The sequence below is a fragment of the Trachypithecus francoisi genome, unplaced genomic scaffold (assembly GCF_009764315.1).
Source record: "Trachypithecus francoisi isolate TF-2019V2 unplaced genomic scaffold, Tfra_2.0 Lachesis_group12, whole genome shotgun sequence".
NCBI classification, from domain to species: domain Eukaryota; kingdom Metazoa; phylum Chordata; class Mammalia; order Primates; family Cercopithecidae; genus Trachypithecus; species Trachypithecus francoisi.
In genome coordinates this window covers 13,216,976-13,233,966 of record NW_022681457.1, presented here as the reverse complement: position 1 = coordinate 13,233,966, position 16,991 = coordinate 13,216,976, and the positions used below count along the sequence as shown (strand labels likewise).

Here is a 16,991-nt window from a genome sequence, read left to right as displayed (position 1 = left end):
GCACCCCTGCACTCCAGCCTGGTTGACAGAGCAAGATCCTGTCTCAAAAATAAATTAATTAATTAATTACATTAAATAAATAAGTAAATAAAACACACTCATCCAGGCCAGTCATGAGGGCTCATGCCTGTAATCCCAGCCCTTCGGGAGCATGAGGCAGGCAGATTGCTTGAGTCCAGGAGTTCAAGAGCAGCTTGGACAACATAGTGAGGCCCCATCTCCACAAGGAAATATACACTCATTGCTGTCAGGTGCCAGCTCTCTCAAGGGAAACAGGCCCACAGGCAAGGAGCTAAGAAACACAGCCAGAGGTAGCAAGTGGACACCAAGGGCTGTGGGAATGCAAAGAGGGAAGATTGAGTGAAATGGTGCAACTGCTTTGGAAAACAATCTGACGATTCCTCAGAAAGTTCAACACAGAGTTACTTACGACCCAGCAATTCCACTCCTAGGTATACACACAAGAGAATTGAAAACACATGTACACACAAAAACCTGCACACTAATGTTTTTTTTTTTTTTTTTGAGACGGAGTCTTGCTCTGTCGCCCTGACTGGAGTGCAGTGGTGCGATCTCGGCTCACTGCAACCTCCGCCTCCTGAGTTCAAGCCATTCTCCTGCCTCAGTCTTGTGAGTAGCTGGGATTACAGGCGCCCACCACCACGCCTGGCTAATTTTTGTATTTTTGGTAGAGACGGAGTTTCACCATGTTGTCCAGGATGGCCTTAATCCCTTGACCTCGTGATCCTCCCACCTCAGCCTTTCAGAGTGACTTCATTCTTTTCTGTTGCTGAAAAATATTTAATTGTACAGATAGACCACATTTTGCTTATCCACTTATTGGTTAATGGAAATTTGTCTTGTTTCCACCTTCCAATTAAACCTCTTTCCTTTATAAATTACCGCAGTCTTGGGTATGTATTAGCAGAGTGAGGACGGACTGATACAGGGGAATCTGAAAGGGCTATAGTAAAGTGACATTTAGCCAGTGACTTGAAAGGAGCAGGTAGCAAACACTCCATGCGGCTATTTGAGAGGAAAACAGTTGGGGCAGAGAGATCTGAAGTTGTTACTGGAAAAGGGTCCTGATCTAGGCCCCGAGAGAGGGTTCTTGGATCTCATTCAAGAAATAATGCAGAGCAAGTCCACAGAGTAACGTGAAAGTAAATTTATTGAGAAAGTAAAGGAATCAAAGGATGGCTACTTCATAGACAGAGCAGGGCATTCCCAGAAGTAAGAGGAGGAACATGCCCACCTTAGGTGCAGTGCTTGTTTATATATAAGATAACAAAGCAAAAAATCATACGGGAGGTGTGCTCTACCACAAGAGTTCCTGACAAAGGATTGTTAATCGTTGTGTAACTACTGTCTTCCACAACAATCTCTATTATTAACATTAAAATGAAACTTATTTACTTCTTTTTTTTCTTTTTTTGAGATGGAGTCTTGCTCTGTCACCAGGCTGGAGTGCAGTGATGCGATCTCAGCTCACTGCAACCTCCACCACCCGGGTTCAAGCGATCCTGTTGGCTCAGCCTCCTGAGTAGCTGGGACTATGAGCATGCGCCACCACGCCCAACTAATTTTTTGTATTTTTAGTAGAGACGGGGTTTCACCACGTTGGCCAGGATGGTCTTGATGTGTTGACCTCGTGATCCGCCTGCCTTGGCCTCCCAAAGTGCTGCATTACAGGGGTGAGACACCGCGTCCAGCCTAAAGTGAAACTTATTCTTTTTTTTTTTTTTTTTTTTGAGACGGAGTCTTGCTCTGTCGCCCAGGCTGGAGTGCAGTGGCCGGATCTCAGCTCACTGCAAGCCCCGCCTCCCGGGTTTACGCCATTCTCCTGCCTCAGCCTCCGAGTAGCTGGGACTACAGGCGCCCGCCACCTCGTCCGGCTAGTTTTTTGTATTTTTAGTAGAGACGGGGTTTCACCGTGTTAGCCAGGATGGTCTCGATCTCCTGACCTCGTGATCCGCCCGTCTCGGCCTCCCAAAGTGCTGGGATTACAGGCTTGAGCCACCGTGCCCGGCCGAAACTTATTCTTAAAGTAAGAATGCTTTTGTTCTTAAGATATTGAGACATCAGGACATTTCCTGGGTCCATTAATTTCTGGGTTGGTTAAGTCCTGAGTCTGTCTGGAAAACATGATTAACCTGTTCCCTTAACTAACAACTTCTGGCGACATGGAATGCCTAACCTCCTGGGAACACAGCCCAGCAGGTCTCAGTCTCATTTTACCCAGCCCCTATTCAAGATATAATGGAAACATTATGGTGCCATTGTGGCCCAAGTGGTGAGATGGGTATGAAGTTCTAGGAGAACAAAAATTGAGTGTTGGATCCAGACAAAGCCTTGTAGGGTCATGGAAGCCACTGTGAGAGCTAAAGGCTTAACTGAGGGAGGAGAAGGCACTGGAGAGTTTGGAAAGGGAAGTGACCAGATTGGACTGGGGATTGAAATACGTCCTTCTGGCTTGTGCTTGGAGAACAGACAATGGTGAGTGAGGAATGGAAGAGGAAGACCATTTAGAGACAATTGTAAGAAAGCAGGTATGAGATGATGGTAGCGTGGTCCATGGCTATCACGTATGTATTGATGACAACAAATTTCATTCTGGTTGAATTTTGAGTCTAGGTCAAGCTTTGCTGAAGGATTGCACATGAGGCCTCTGTGAGTCAAAAAAGACTCTAGCTGGATCAATGTTGTTAACACATGCAATGCGGAAAAATATTAGATTCTTGTCCCTGGAAAGCAGAACACAACTTGCTCACAGGCTCCACGTGGGCATGCAGGAAAGGAGTGAAGCATGATTATTGGGTTGTCTACTGAGGAGCCAGAAGGTCTGAGCTGCCACTGCCGAGGGGGTGACTCTGGGGCTGCAGATCTGGGAGCAGGGGCTTTGGGATAACCTTTGGACAAGTCTAGTCTGAAAGGCTGATTACACAACCAGCTGGACAGGCTGACACAGCAAATGGATCCCATCTGGGGAAGTGTGAGCTGTAAATATAAATAAGGGAAATGGCCAGGTGCAGTGGGTCACACCTGTAATCCCAGCACTTTGGGAGGCTGAAGCAGGCAATCACTTGAACTCAGGAGTTTGAGACCAGCCTGGGCAACATAGTGAGACCCCCATCTCTACAAAAAAATACAAAACTTAGCCAGGTATAGTGTGCACCTGTAGTCCCAGCTACTCTGGAGGCGGAGATGGAAGGATTGCTTGAGCTCAGGTGGTTGAGGTTGTACTGAGCCGTGACTGCACCACTGCACTCCAGCCTGAGTGAGAGTGAGACCTTGTCTCAAAAAGAAAAGAAAAGAAAAGAAAGTCATAGAGGTGGAATCACACTGTGTAGCCTTTTCAGAATGGCTTCTTTGCTTTTTAATACACATTGAAATGTCCTCCATGTCTCTGACAAAGATTTTTCACATCCTACTTTATGATAGTACATAAATAATAGAAAACAACATTTTATTTTGTATTAGGAAAACAAACATGTATTGAGTTGAGATTTGGTGGGTTTTTTCCCCCAGTCACAGCTCAAAAATCCTGCAGATTTAGCAGATTTAGAAGGGATCCCTGTTAATTGTGTGAAAGTTGATCATATGAATTGGGTCCTTCTTGTCATACCCATCTAAAACAGAGTTGAAAGAGCTGTGGGAAGAAAAGCACTCAGGGCAGGTAACACTGATCCAAAAATGTAATTCTCTGGAAGCCTGGCTGCTGAAACTCCCTGCCGTAACCTGAAACAAGTTTTATTTCATGGCTACTGAAAGGACACACTGCAACTCTAAAACTAGTTTTGTAACTGAACAGTCTAGCCTGAAAATGCACTTTGAAAGTTTTTTTCCTTTTTCTCATTTTTCCCTAGTCTTGCGATATAACCTTGAACCTTACCGCAGAATCTTTTCTTCTTCTTAGTCTTTTTTTTTTTTTTTTTTTTTGAGACGGAGTCTCGCTCTGTCGCCCAGGCTGGAGTGCAGTGGCCGGATCTCAGCTCACTGCAAGCTCCGCCTCCCGGGTTTATGCCATTCTCTCGCCTCAGCCTCCCGAGTAGCTGGGACTACAGGCGCCCGCCACATCGCCCGGCTAATTTTTTGCATTTTTTTAGTAGAGACGGGGTTTCACCGTGTTAGCCAGGATGGTCTCGATCTCCTGACCTCGTGATCCACCCGTCTCGGCCTCCCAAAGTGCTGGGATTACAGGCTTGAGCCACCGCGCCCGGCCTCTTCTTCTTAGTCTTAAAATACAGCCTTGAAATGTACTTTCTTTGAAACACCATGTCCACCGCTTCTCACCATACACTCCCTTAGACCATGCACATTTGTCAATTGTATGCTAGTATCTCATTACGCGCTGACTCAGAAGTTCCTGGGGATAATCTTGAGACAGACTTGGTAGGCATATGGACCTAGCTGTGAAATTTCAGAGATTACTTCAAGGCAGTCAGTCAACCACCAGGCCATGATTGAAATGCGGCTAGCCCACACTCCAGGTGGACTATGACTTGAGACAGCCACCAGAACAAGACATGCAGACCTAGTACTCAGCACCCCTCCTGCACACCTCCCAGTCCAAGTTCACATCCTTGGACTCAAAAAGTCCGTTTTGAGCAAAACTCCGTCTCAAAAAAAAAAAGAAAAAGCAAAAAAACCAAACCAAACCAAACCAAAAGAGTTCTGTGAGACCTTCACTTTTTTCACCAGCTGATACTTCCCAAACATGATTCTGCCACCATTTTTGAATGACCACATAGTCATGATAATGGCAGCAGTGGCTGATCTGGAGGGGCCGCTGTGATGATGCCAGCTGCAAATGGGGAGGCACAGCCAGAGCTGCATGGTCCGTGGAGCCCATGGGGGCTGGAAACGGGTGATCCCAGTGGGATCCCAGCCCCAAGCCGTACTGAGTTGTCAGGACGGGAGCCCTGTGCTTCCAGGCGCAGCTGCAGCCACCTAGTCGCGGCTCCAGACAGGGCGTCCCTGCACTCTTGGGGACCTGGGACACACCCTTTCTCCACAGGCCCAAAAGTGCCCGCTCCTACTCCCTGGCCTCTCCCCACTCTCAGCACCTGCTCCATGGCAGAGCAAAGTTGTGGACGTGTCAAGATAGCCAAGCCTGGGAGCTATCACGACCCAGCCAAATGTGTGTGCACTCGGGGCAGTGATGACATGCCAGCCCCCCACCACTTCGACCTGCTCCAGAAACTGCTTCTGAGGCTGAAACTTTGTGCACCAAGGACAGGGGAAGGAGGCCGGGGGCACTGAGGGTGGCTCGGGGCGGGCCTGCAGGCGACCTTCAGCATGGACAGCCTGGGCGTCATGGACAGCATGTTGATGGCCATGAGAGGCAGACAGGTTCCTAGGTGGCAAGGGGTGGGTTTTCTGTGAAACCCCACCTTCAAGCCACGGATGGTCTGAAGCCTGGAAGCCATGCTGCCAGTTCCAGGTGGAGTCTGTGATCCAGAGAGAGAAGTTCCTTGATGCCTTTCGGCCAATGGGATGGCGCTTTTCCCAGGCCTGCCCATGGCTGACCATGGGCCAATCAGCATGCACTTCCTCCCACCCATGGGCCAATCAGCACACACTGTCTCCATTCTGAGCCCATGAAAAACCCTAGACTCAGCCAGACTCAGACATTGGAGACTCTGTATGCAGGTGCGAGCTACTCACTTCAGGTTTCCTCTCCACTGAGGGCTGTTGGGTCGTCCAGTAAATCCCTTCTCTGCCTTGCTCACCATCCAGTTGTCTGCATAACCTCATTCTTTCTGGACGTGGGATAAAAACTTGGGGGACGAGAATTTAGGACCCAACCAACAGCAGGAGAGAAAGGGGCTGTAACACATTCCTGGCTGAGTAGCCATGTTCCTGGGCTGCATGAGTGAAAAATGGCGACTTTTCTGGGGGCCCAGACTTTGGGATTCCCAGAGCCAGAGCTGTAACACTGTAGCCCTCCTACCCTCAGCCAGCACTGGGTGGCTGCCCCGGACGACTGGAAGCAGCAGCGGGCCAGAGCAGGGCGGCGGGACTGAAAGAGATACATCACAAACAAGCTGAAAACACACCCCTCCCAAAACACACCTCCCCGCTTGCCAGGCCGCAAGCGACGGGAAGAAGAGAAGAGCTGTGGCTCTTCCGGGAACCCAGACTGGAGACTCCGGAGCCAGGGCTGTGACACGCTGCAACACCCTCTTTGGGGCTGTACTGTTCGTGGTGTCTCCGAGCTTTCCAGCGCCACCACTTTTCTCTCGTCTAGATGCTGGTGCCTGCAGCAGAAGCCGCCTGTAGTTTGTGTGGTCCAGCCGCAGCCTTGCAAGGAGCCGGCCCCTGTGCCAGCGCCTGGAGCTGCCCGCCCCACCGCAGCAGCCAGCGTGCCTGGCTGTGTGCAGTGGCCGAACCCTTCACTTGCTCGTTCACACACCCCTTGCGCCTCCGCGCGTGGCTCACCCTTGGTAGCTGTGGGATCCAGGTGCAGCCTACTGGGCCGAGTGGGTGGAACGAGCCCAGCGGATGTGAGCAAAACTCAAGCAGAGGCGCGACCACAGAGGTTTCTGGCTGGCGAATCGACACTCATTATTAGTAGCTTTCTGTAATTTGTATTTTACAATTCTTTTCCTGAGATCATATCAATTTTTTAAGCATAACAGCCCTATAATAATGGGGGCAAAATGCCGGGCGCAGTGGCTCATGCCTGTAATCCCAGCACTTTGGGAGGCCGAGGCGGGTGGATCACCTCAGGTCAGGAGTTCGAGACCAGCCTGGCCAATATGGCGAAACTTCGTCTCTACTAAAAATACAAATACAAAAAAAAAAAAAATTAGCCGGGCATGATGGCGGGCGCCTGTAATCCCAGCTTCTTGGGAAGCTGAGGCAGGAGAATCGCTTGAACGCGGGAGACAGAGGTTGCGGTGAGCCAAGATCGCACCATTGCACTCCAGACTGGGCAACAAGAGCGAAACTAATGGGGGCAAAGATAATCATTTCAGGGATGAGAAGAGATGTTGAATTTAAGATACTCCCTACATTTGGGATTCAGAGCACCCTTTGTTCCACCTGTGAGTGCTCTGGCTAGCCATCCTGCCTTTTCAAAATAGCATTCCTTTTGTTGTTCTCTTTCTGAGCTTGATGTCAAATTATTAAAAGGAAGTGAATAAAAAGACATAGAGAAGGCCGGGTGCGGTGGCTCACGCCTGTAATCCCAGCACTTTGGGAGGCCGAGACGGGCGGATCACGAGGTCAGGAGATCGAGACCATCCTGGCTAATACGGTGAAACCCCGTCTCTACTTAAAAATACAAAAAACTAGCCGGGCGACGTGGCGGGCGCCTGTAGTCCCAGCTACTCGGGAGGCTGAGGCAGGAGAATGGCGTGAACCCGGGAGGCAGAGCTTGCAGTGAGCTGAGATCCGGCCACTGCACTCCAGCCTGGGTGACAGAGCAAGACTCCGTCTCAAAAAAAAAAAAAAAAAAAGACATAGAGAAAGTGAAATTAGATGCATACAAGTGTTGCTTAGTAAATTGGACACAATGTTTAACTATACATGCATGAGAGTTATTTTCTGTGGGGCCCGGAGACAGGGATCTACTTATGTCCTGTTGCTATAGGGTGCTTCCGTATCCCACCTTCATCCTCTTTGTCATGAACCTATGTGGTGTGTTTTTTTTTCTTGTCCCTAATCAAACATACAGAGACTGAGAAAACTGACTCCAGGGCTTGAGTGCATGCGTTTGAATTACAACATTATCTTTTTTTTTTTTTTTTTTTTTTTGAGACAGAGTCTCGCTCTGTCGCCCAGGCTGGAGTGCAGTGGCGTGGTCTCAGCTTACTGCAAGCTCCCCCTCCCAGGTTCACACCATTCTCCTGCCTCAGCCTCCGGAGTAGCTGGGACTACAGGCGCCCGCCACCACACCCAGCTAATTTTTTTTGGGGGGGGGTATTTTTTGTATTTTAGAGACGGCGTTTCGCTGTGTTAGCCAGGATGGTCTCGATCTCCTGACCTCGTGATCCGCCCGCCTTGGCCTCCCAAAGTGCTGGGATTACAGGCTCGAGCCACCGCGCCCAGCCGCAACATAGTCATTTTTATTTGCTTTCTCTTCCAATGGATATATTTTGTGACTGATTGACTGTATGTAATAATATGTGCATTTGGGTATGTGCCTCTGGGAACACAGGAAATGACACGTCTTCAAACAAACACTCTCAGACAGCAATCGGTAGAAACCTGGGTACGTCTCCTTTAAGAAACAACGAAGCCCCGCCTCCGCCCCAACCTGGAGTGTCCATTTCCCAGCGCCCCCTACAGAGGTTTGGCCTTTACTTCCGGAAGGAGGTGGAGGCGACCCTCACTCTTCCGCAGTGCCTACAACATTACCCAGAATGGCCTGCGTTGGGCGACGGCGACCTTCAGCCAATGAGGTCTCCGAAAGGTGGCGTTTCCGTAAGCGCACGCGCGGTCTCGGCGGGACTTCCGTTGTCCTCCCGGTGCGGTCGTTTTGGCATGTGTCTGGACTCTTTCCCTGGTAGAAAGCAGCGGAGCGATAGTCAGCGTCATCCGTGACTGACTGAGAAGGCGCAGAAGGAGTCTTCCCCGCTGCACAGAGGCGAAGCTGAGGTTCGGCGGCGCCCGGGGTACCCCGGCCCGGCCCGGAATAAGGACTTCCTCTCCTGTCCCGCTCCGCCCACAGAGTCCGATGGCGGCGGCCGAGCTGACGGCCCCGGCCCAGGTATGTGCCGCGTCCTCCGGACTTTCCCCGCCCTCCCCACGCGAGTCGTAGCACCCCAAGGGCGCCTGGTCGCGGCCCTGCAGCCCAGGACAGGACATGGGGGCTCGTCGGAGGGCGCCCGTTTCCAACACCTAGGAAAGGGAGGGCACGACTGCAAGGTGCCCCTGATGAGAGGCGCCACCGAGCCCTGGGGCACAGAGGTGACACAGCCAGTGCGAGGGCACCCGGCTCCGAGGCCAGGCATGGGGCTTCAGGGAGGCCTGAGCCCGATTAATACCGCCATGGATGCCCCCTGAGGCCTGGCTCTTTCCACGTTTCCTTTGGCTGTAGAGGGGGTTAGGAAACCTACGCCAGGAAGGGGAGGGTTTCCCAGTCTCTCACTAGCCTTAACTCCCATCCACAGGTTGTCTGGGTTGCGGAGTGCCATTCCCCCAGCCCTTAGTTCTGAAGACATTGGGTGAACCCCAAGCCCAGGGTTCTATGCCCATGTGAGTGTGTATATAGAATTGTTCCAATTTCTGGCAGGCAATATGAACAGGTGTGGAAGGTTTTTCCAGAAAGGTACAAGATGTGCAAATGGTTAGGTGCAGTACGGAGCTGGAAGCATTTGTGAAGCCACAAGTCTCCTTGCTTTCTGGTGGGAAGTAAATAACAGGAGGATAGGCGTTAGGACTGCAGTGGCTGCCTGAGAAGTTGAGTGTGTTTTCAGGAGGCAATAGCAAGTTTGAATCAAAAAGTAATTTACCAGGGGCTTCCCAGGCTTCATCTGTGTGCACAGTGGGGCACAAACTGTGGGGTTGAGGGAGGAGGAAGGAAAATCAGGGTAGACTAGTCCAAGTGAGGGTTACTGGCCAAGGATCGTGGTTTAGGAGATGTGGTTAGATTCTGGATGCGCGGTTTCAAAAGGGACAACTAAATTACATAATGTAGGTGGTGAGGGAGTGAAACCGAGGATTCAGAGAAGACCCCCAGGTTTTTGGTGTTAGTAGCTGTAGGGAAAGAAGTTTCATCAACTAAGATGAACAAATTGGCAATAGGAGTAATATTCACTAGGGATATCAGGTTTATTTGGGTCATGCTAAGAGTCACATCTTTCAGAGCCTACTAAATGCAGGCGTTAAGTGGGCAGATGAACACGCAGGTCTTGAAATCTAGGGAGTAGTGACCGGACGCGGTGGCTCACACCTGTAATCCCAGCACTTTGGAAGCCTGAGGCGAGTGGATCAGAAGATCAAGACCATCCTGGCTAACACGGTGAAACACCGTCTCTACTAAAAATAGAAAAATTAACCGGGCATGGTGGCGGGCACCTATAGTCCCACCTACTAGGGAGGCTGAGGCAGGAGAATGGCGTGAACCCAGGAGGCGGAGCTTGCAGTGAGCCGAAATCGCGCCATTGCACTCCAGCCTGGGCAACAGAGCGAGACTCCGTCTCAAAAACAAAACAAAACCAAAAAAAAAAAACAGTAGTTCAGGGTGCAGATATTCCAGATGTGGCTGTTGTGTGCACCGAGGTGAGTGAGCTGTGGGTCACAGTTAGGCGGGGCAAGCTCTAGATTTTGGTTGTAAAGCTGTTAGTGGGCCAAGATGGGGAGGATGATGATGGAGTAAGTGGTCATGAAGGCAGGGTATGTAAAAGACAGTGTAGTTTGGCAGGGGCCAGGGCTTCCAAGAGAAGAATGGACATGAGATGGATGCGAATGCATAGGCCACTCAGGACAGAACTCGTGCTTTTTCACCACTTTGTGGGTATCCAGGATTTTGTGATAACTTGAGGAGGCCTGGGTGTTTCATTCAGGCTGGAAGATTAAATTAATGTCATGTGGTCATTTGTGAGAGTCATTGTGTGTGGGATGAGCGACTAGTGAGGCTGGGATTTAAAGAGCTTTAGGTGTATAGTGACTGCCAAGGGGATGGTAAGTGCAGCACAGAAGTTGAATAGGGCCATGGTGTGAACCCGGGAGGCAGAGCTTGCAGTGAGCTGAGATCTTGCCACTGTACTCCAGCCTGGGCAACAGAGCGAGACTCTGTCTCAAAAAAAAATGAATAAATAAACTGTTGATCTCATTTGTCCAATGTCACGTGTCTGTATTTGGCTGTTGGTTATCCATTCTCTCTCTTTTTTTTTTTTTTTTTTTGGTGGGGGGCGGGGGGATCTCAGTCTTGCTCTGTCACCCATGCTGGAGTGCAGTGGCACGATTTCGGCTCACTGCAACCTCCACCTCCTGGGTTCTAGTGATTCTCCTGCCTCGCCTCCGAGTAACTGGTACTACAGCCCCGTGCCACCACGCCTGGCTGGCTAATTTTTTGTATTTTTAGTAGAGATGGGATTTCACCATGTTAGCCAGGATGGTCTCTATCTCCTGACTTCGTGATCTACCCACCTCAGCCTCCCAAAGTGCTGGGATTACAGGCATGAGCCACCGCGCCCGGCCCAGGTTATCCACTCTTTCACCCAGGTAGCATGTGGGGAGGCCAGGATTTGCCTGTGGTATGGAATGTAGTGGTGGGCACGGTCATATGGCAGTGGGATGTGGAGACCTGAGGTATATGCAGTATAATGAATGATATGCACTTGGACGGGGAGTGTACCAGATGGCCCCAGTGCCCCTGTTGAGACTTACATTACCTTGGTCATACCAGAGGAATGCTTGTCAGGAAGGAATGGTTGCCCTTACGCCACGCCCATAGCTTAGATACATGCATTTGTTCACCTGCCTCTTGTTACTGATGGCTGGAACCGGTGACCAAGAGCCCCATTAGGAGACAACAGCACCAGTTGACTGCTTTCTCCTCTGAGTTGGGGAACTTGGAAAGAGGATGGAGTAAATGTGTGAGGGGAAGGATTATGGATCCTGAGAGGAGGAACCGTTTGTGGTTTCATCTGTCCCCATCCTGGCAGGGCATTGTGACGTTTGAGGACGTGGCTGTGTACTTCTCCTGGAAGGAATGGGGTCTTCTTGATGAGGCTCAGAAATGCCTGTACCATGATGTGATGCTGGAGAACTTGACACTTACAACCTCCCTGGGTAAGGTCCTCACACCCACCTCTGTGCCCCGAGCTAGTCTTTGCTCTTACCCTTTCCCCAGGGACAGATATGTCTTCACAAGAGGACCCTTGACACAGCTTCCTGTTCCTGGGTAGGTGCTGCAGTTGGTAGGGCTAAGGTTGCATGTTGCCTGCTTTTCTCCTTGAGCCGGCAACACCTGCTTCCCTTTCATGTGGAAAGATTCAGAGTCAGGCTTTTTATAGTCAGTCAGCCTCATGGATCTCACCTTGTTTGCGTCTCCCTGACCAGGTGGCATTGTCCAGATCTGAGGCTCCTGGAGGCCCTGGAGACCTCTACTTCCTTCCTCTAGGGTACACTTCCTCATGCCTGCCTCTGCCAGCAGTTATGTGGACTATGAGTGGCTCTTGCAAAATCCTCCTCTGAATTTCTCCTTGTATTGCTTTTTTTTCCTGTGGGCTATCATGTGCAGAGTCATTCTGGGCTGGTCTTGGGTACTTACATATTCCAAGTTCCATGTTCTTGATCGTAGGGGTCAGGTGTACAGGCCCTATGGTTCCGAGGATGGCTGTGATTCCCCATAGTAAGGTGGACTCAGAGGGATCCTGGCCCTAGGAACCGCCTAAAGGAGGACATTCTGTCAGGGTTATGTCCAAATCATACCAGAAACATATCCTGTTTGATCAATATTTTGGTGCTAATGACATTTGGGGCCAAACCTCATTACTGCCTTTTCTTTCCCATTCTGGACACTTAGCCTGCTTGTCAGCTCTGTACCTGGTTTCTGTGTCTCTTACTTGCAGCCTGGGGTTAATCCCCACATCTCTGGACTCCATGTCTCACCCATTTTTCTCTCTGCCGTATCTGCAGTGCTCTTCAGTGTTGGCCTCTACATCGCATGTTATGAGGTGTCCAATGTCCACGTATGTCAGCCGCTATTTTGTTGTCACATTTTCTTGGACCAGGACACATACCTGCACACAATGCACGTGTTAGCAGGAGAACAGATCTCACTGAATATTGCTCTAGAGGAATGAGTTGTGTATCCTGCTGCTTCTCCATGTTTCTCATCCCATGGCTGTTTTTTTTAACTCAGGAGGCCTCCCCGGTTCCGTGATCTTTAGAGGCCCAGTTCTGCTAGGCAGCCCCATCTTCAACTTGAACCCAACACCTTGGTCCTGAAAACAACCCCATGGACTCAGTTCCCGGGTTTGTTGGATGCACATTTGTCTGTGGGCTACCCCCACTCCCCTAAAGTCAGCATGCTGTTCACTATCATTTCTTTCTTTCAGGTGGTTGTGGAGCAGGGGATGAGGAGGCACCTTATCAGCAGAGCACTTCTTCACAGCGGGTGTCACAGGTTAGGCTTCCTAAGGCTCTTCCTTCTCCCCAGAAGACCAATCCCTGTGAGATATGTGGCCCAGTCTTGAGAGAGATTTTGCACTTGCTTGAGCACCAGGGAACACACCATGGTCAGAAACTGTATACAGATGGGGCATGTAGGAAACAATTACAATTTACTGCATACCTTCATCAGCACGAGAAGCAGCATGTTGGACAGAAGCACTTCAGAAGCAATGGGGGCAGAGACATGTTTTTGAACAGCTGCACATTTGAAGTATCTGGGAAGCCCTTTACTTGGAAGGAGGTTGGGAAGGATTTCCTGGCAAGATCAAGATTTCTTCAGCAACAGGCTACTCATACCAGAAAGAAGTCAAACAGAACCAAGAGTGCAGTGGCCTTTCACAGTGTAAAAAATCATTACAACTGGGGCGAATGTGTGAAAGCTTTCAGCTACAAACATGTACGTGCTCAGCACCAGGGAGACCTCATTAGGGAAAGATCTTACATGTGCAGTGAATGTGGGAAATCTTTTAGCACAAGCTGTAGCCTCAGTGATCATTTGAGAGTTCACACTTCAGAAAAGCCTTATACATGTGGGGAATGTGGGAAATCCTATAGGCAAAGCTCTAGCCTTATTACGCACCGAAGAGTTCACACTGGAGTAAGACCTCATCAATGTGATGAATGTGGAAAATTATTTAACAGGAAGTATGACCTTCTTATACATCAGAGAGTTCATACTGGAGAAAGGCCTTACAAGTGCAGTGAATGTGGGAAATCCTTTAGCCATAGCTCCAGCCTCATTACACACCAGAGAATTCATACTGGAATGAGGCCTTATGAGTGCAGTGAATGTGGGAAATCCTTTATCCATAGTTCTAGCCTTATTACACACCAGAGAGTTCACACTGGTACAAGGCCTTATATGTGCAGTGAATGTGGGAAATCCTTTAGCCAGAGCTGTCACCTCATTAAACACCGGAGACTTCACATTGGAGAAGGGCCTTATGAGTGTAGTGAATGTGGGAAATTGTTTACTTATAGATCTCGTTTCTTCCAACACCAGAAAGTTCATACTGGAGTAAGATCTCATGAATGTCATGAATGTGGAAAATTATTTAGCAGGAAATTTGACCTCATTGTACATGAGAGAGTTCACACAGGAGAAAGGCCATATGAGTGTAGTGAATGTGGAAAATCCTTTACCTGTAAATCCTACCTCATCGCACACTGGAAAGTTCATACTGGAGCAAGGCCTTATGAATGTGGGGAATGTGGGAAATCGTTTACCCATAGCTCTACACTCCTTCAACACCAGAGAGTTCACACTGGAGAAAGGCCTTACGAGTGCAATGAATGTGGGAAATTTTTTAGCCAGAGCTCCAGTCTCATTAGACATAGGAGAAGTCACACCGGAGAAAGGCCTTATGAGTGCAGTGAGTGTTGGAAATCCTTTAGTAACCGCTCTAGCCTCGTTAAACACCAAAGAGTTCACACTGGAGAAAGGCCTTATGAATGCAGTGAATGTGGAAAATCCTTTAGCCAGAGCTCTAACCTCAGTAATCACCAGCGAGTTCACAGTGGGGAAAGGCCTTACGAGTGTAGTGACTGTGGAAAATCTTTTACCTTCAACTCTAACCTCCTAAAACATCAGCATGTCCACAAGGGATAAAGGTTAGGTAACACACATAGGGCTGTTATGGACTGAGAAGTGTCCCTGCAGAATTCATAGATGTAAATAAATAAATAAATATGTATTTTCAATAACCATGCTTTATATTTAGTATATGTTCTCTGAATTTTGTTTTATACAAATAAATTTATATGTGTACGTACTACTTTGTCTCTCTTATGTCCACACATAAAACCAAATGGTTTCTTTTTAAAAAAAAATTCTTTGTTTTTAAATGGACAAATTATACACTTGATCTTAGCCAAAAGGCCGAGAAGCGATAAATGGACAAATTATAATTGTCCATGTTCCTGGAGTACATAGTGATGTTTCTATGATACCTATAATTTAGAGTGATCAGAGTAATTAGCATATCCATCATCTCAAACATTCGTCATTCCTTTATATTGAGAATATTCAGTCTCAATTGCCATTCTCCCAACAACCTGAAATTATATATTATTAACTTTAGTTCTCCTGTAGTGATATAGAACACTAGAACTTATTCCTCCTGTCTAGTTGTAATTTTGTAGACTTTAACCAATCTTTGTCTTTTTTTTTTTTTTTTTTTTTTTTGAGACGGAGTCTCGCTCTGTCGCCCAGGCTGGAGTGCAGTGGCCGGATCTCAGCTCACTGCAAGCTCCGCCTCCCGGGTTCACGCCATTCTCCTGCCTCAGCCTCCAGAGCAGCTGGGACTACAGGCGCCACCACCTCGCCCGGCTAGTTTTTTGTATTTTTTTAGTAGAGACGGGGTTTCACCGTGTTAGCCAGGATGGTCTCGATCTCCTGACCTCGTGATCCACCCGTCTCGGCCTCCCAAAGTGCTGGGATGACAGGCTTGAGCCACCACGCCCGGCCTAACCAATCTTTGTCTATTCCTGCCTACCCACTACCCTTCCCAGCCTCTAGTATCCTCTGTTCTACTTTTTACTTCTAAGAGATCAACTTTTGTTTTGTGGGGGTGGGGGACAGTCTTGCTCTGTCTCCCAGGCTTTTTTTTTTTTTTTTTTTGAGACGGAGTTTTGCCCTTTTTGCCCAGGCTGGAGTGCAGTGGCACGATCTCGGCTCACCGCAACCTCTGCCTCCCGGGTTCAAACGATTCTCCTGCCTCAGCCTCCCGAGTAGCTGGGATTACAGGCTTGTGCCACCACCCCGGCTAATTTTGTATTTTTAGTAGAGACGTGGTTTCTCCATGTTGGTCAGGCTGGTCTTGAACTCCCGACCTCAGGTGATCTACTCGCCTCGATCTCCCAAAGTGCTGGGATTACAGGCGTGAGCCACTGCACCCAGCTTTTTTTTTTTTTTAAAGCTTCCACATACGAGTGGGAATGTGCATGTTTGTGTTCCTGGCTTTTTTCTCTTAAATAGTGTCCTCCATTTCCATCCATGTTGCCTGAGGTGACAGGATTTCATTCTGCTCTTTGAATTGTATTCCTTTGTGTGTATAAACCACATTTTCTTTATCCATTTATCTGTTGTTGGACATCTAGGTTGATTCCATATTTTGGCTATTGTGAACAGTGCTGCAGTAAACAGGGTGTCGATGTGTCTCCAATGTGATGATTTTCTTTCCTTTGGAGAAAGTCCCAGTAGGGGGATTGCTGGATGATATGGTAGTTGTATTTGTAGTTTTTGTGTGTGTTCTTTTGTTTTTTGAGACGGAGTCTCACTCTATTGTCCAGGCTGGAGTGCAGTGGCGTGATCTCGGTTCACTGCAACCTCTGCCTCCCGGGTTCAAGCGATTCTCCTGCCTCAGCCTCCTGAGTAACTGGGATTACAGCCGTGTGCCACCACGCGCAGCTAATTTTTGTATTTTTAGAAGAGACGGAGTTTCACCATTTGGTCAGGCTGGTCTTGAACTCCTGACCTCGTGATCCGCCTGCCTCAGCCTCCCAAAGTGCTGGGATTACAGGCGTGAGCCACCACGCCCAGCATATTTGTAGTTTTTAGAGGGACCTCAATACTGTTTTCCATAGTGGCTGTAGTAGTTTGCATTTGCACCACCAGTGTATGAGTTCCCTTTTCTTGTATTTTGTTGGTTTTCTTTTTTTTTTTTTGAGACAGAGTTTCACTCTCGTCACCCAGGCTGGGATGCAATGGCGCGATCTCGGCTCACCACAACCTCCACCTCCCAGGTTCAAGCAATTCTCTTGCCTCAGCCTCCTGAGTAGCTGGGATTACAGGCCTGTGCCACCACACCTGGCTAATTTTGTATTTTTAGTGGAGATGGGGTTTCTCCATGTTGGTCAGG

The 16,991-nt window shown here is 48.9% G+C and overlaps 1 protein-coding gene and 1 pseudogene across 2 annotated transcripts; one reads left to right on the top strand and one right to left on the bottom strand.

Moving 5' to 3' along the window:
* The first annotated feature begins 8,309 nt into the window (after positions 1 to 8,309).
* On the top strand, positions 8,310 to 14,903 carry ZNF256 (zinc finger protein 256). Of its 2 annotated transcripts, XM_033224682.1 has the most exons (3): positions 8,310 to 8,716; positions 11,619 to 11,745; positions 13,017 to 14,903. In XM_033224682.1, exons 1-3 carry the CDS (start codon positions 8,684 to 8,686, stop codon positions 14,738 to 14,740), a joined length of 1,884 nt encoding a protein of 627 aa, XP_033080573.1. In that variant the 5' UTR covers positions 8,310 to 8,683; the 3' UTR covers positions 14,741 to 14,903. The 2 variants fall into 2 exon arrangements, with proteins under 2 accessions (XP_033080573.1, XP_033080575.1); XM_033224684.1 differs by lacking the exon at positions 11,619 to 11,745 and having other exon boundaries at positions 8,312 to 8,716.
* Positions 14,892 to 15,022, bottom strand: LOC117094119 (annotated as a pseudogene).
* Between the last annotated feature and the right edge of the window lie 1,969 nt (positions 15,023 to 16,991).

Excerpts from the sequence above, each read along its gene's own strand:
- ZNF256 (XM_033224682.1), top strand. The coding sequence starts at position 8,684 with ATGGCGGCGGCCGAGCTGACGGCCCCGGCCCAG. Across the intron at positions 8,717-11,618 it reads AGCTGACGGCCCCGGCCCAG|GGCATTGTGACGTTTGAGGA; the intron begins GTATGTGCCGCG and ends CCATCCTGGCAG. Across the intron at positions 11,746-13,016 it reads GACACTTACAACCTCCCTGG|GTGGTTGTGGAGCAGGGGAT; the intron begins GTAAGGTCCTCA and ends TCTTTCTTTCAG.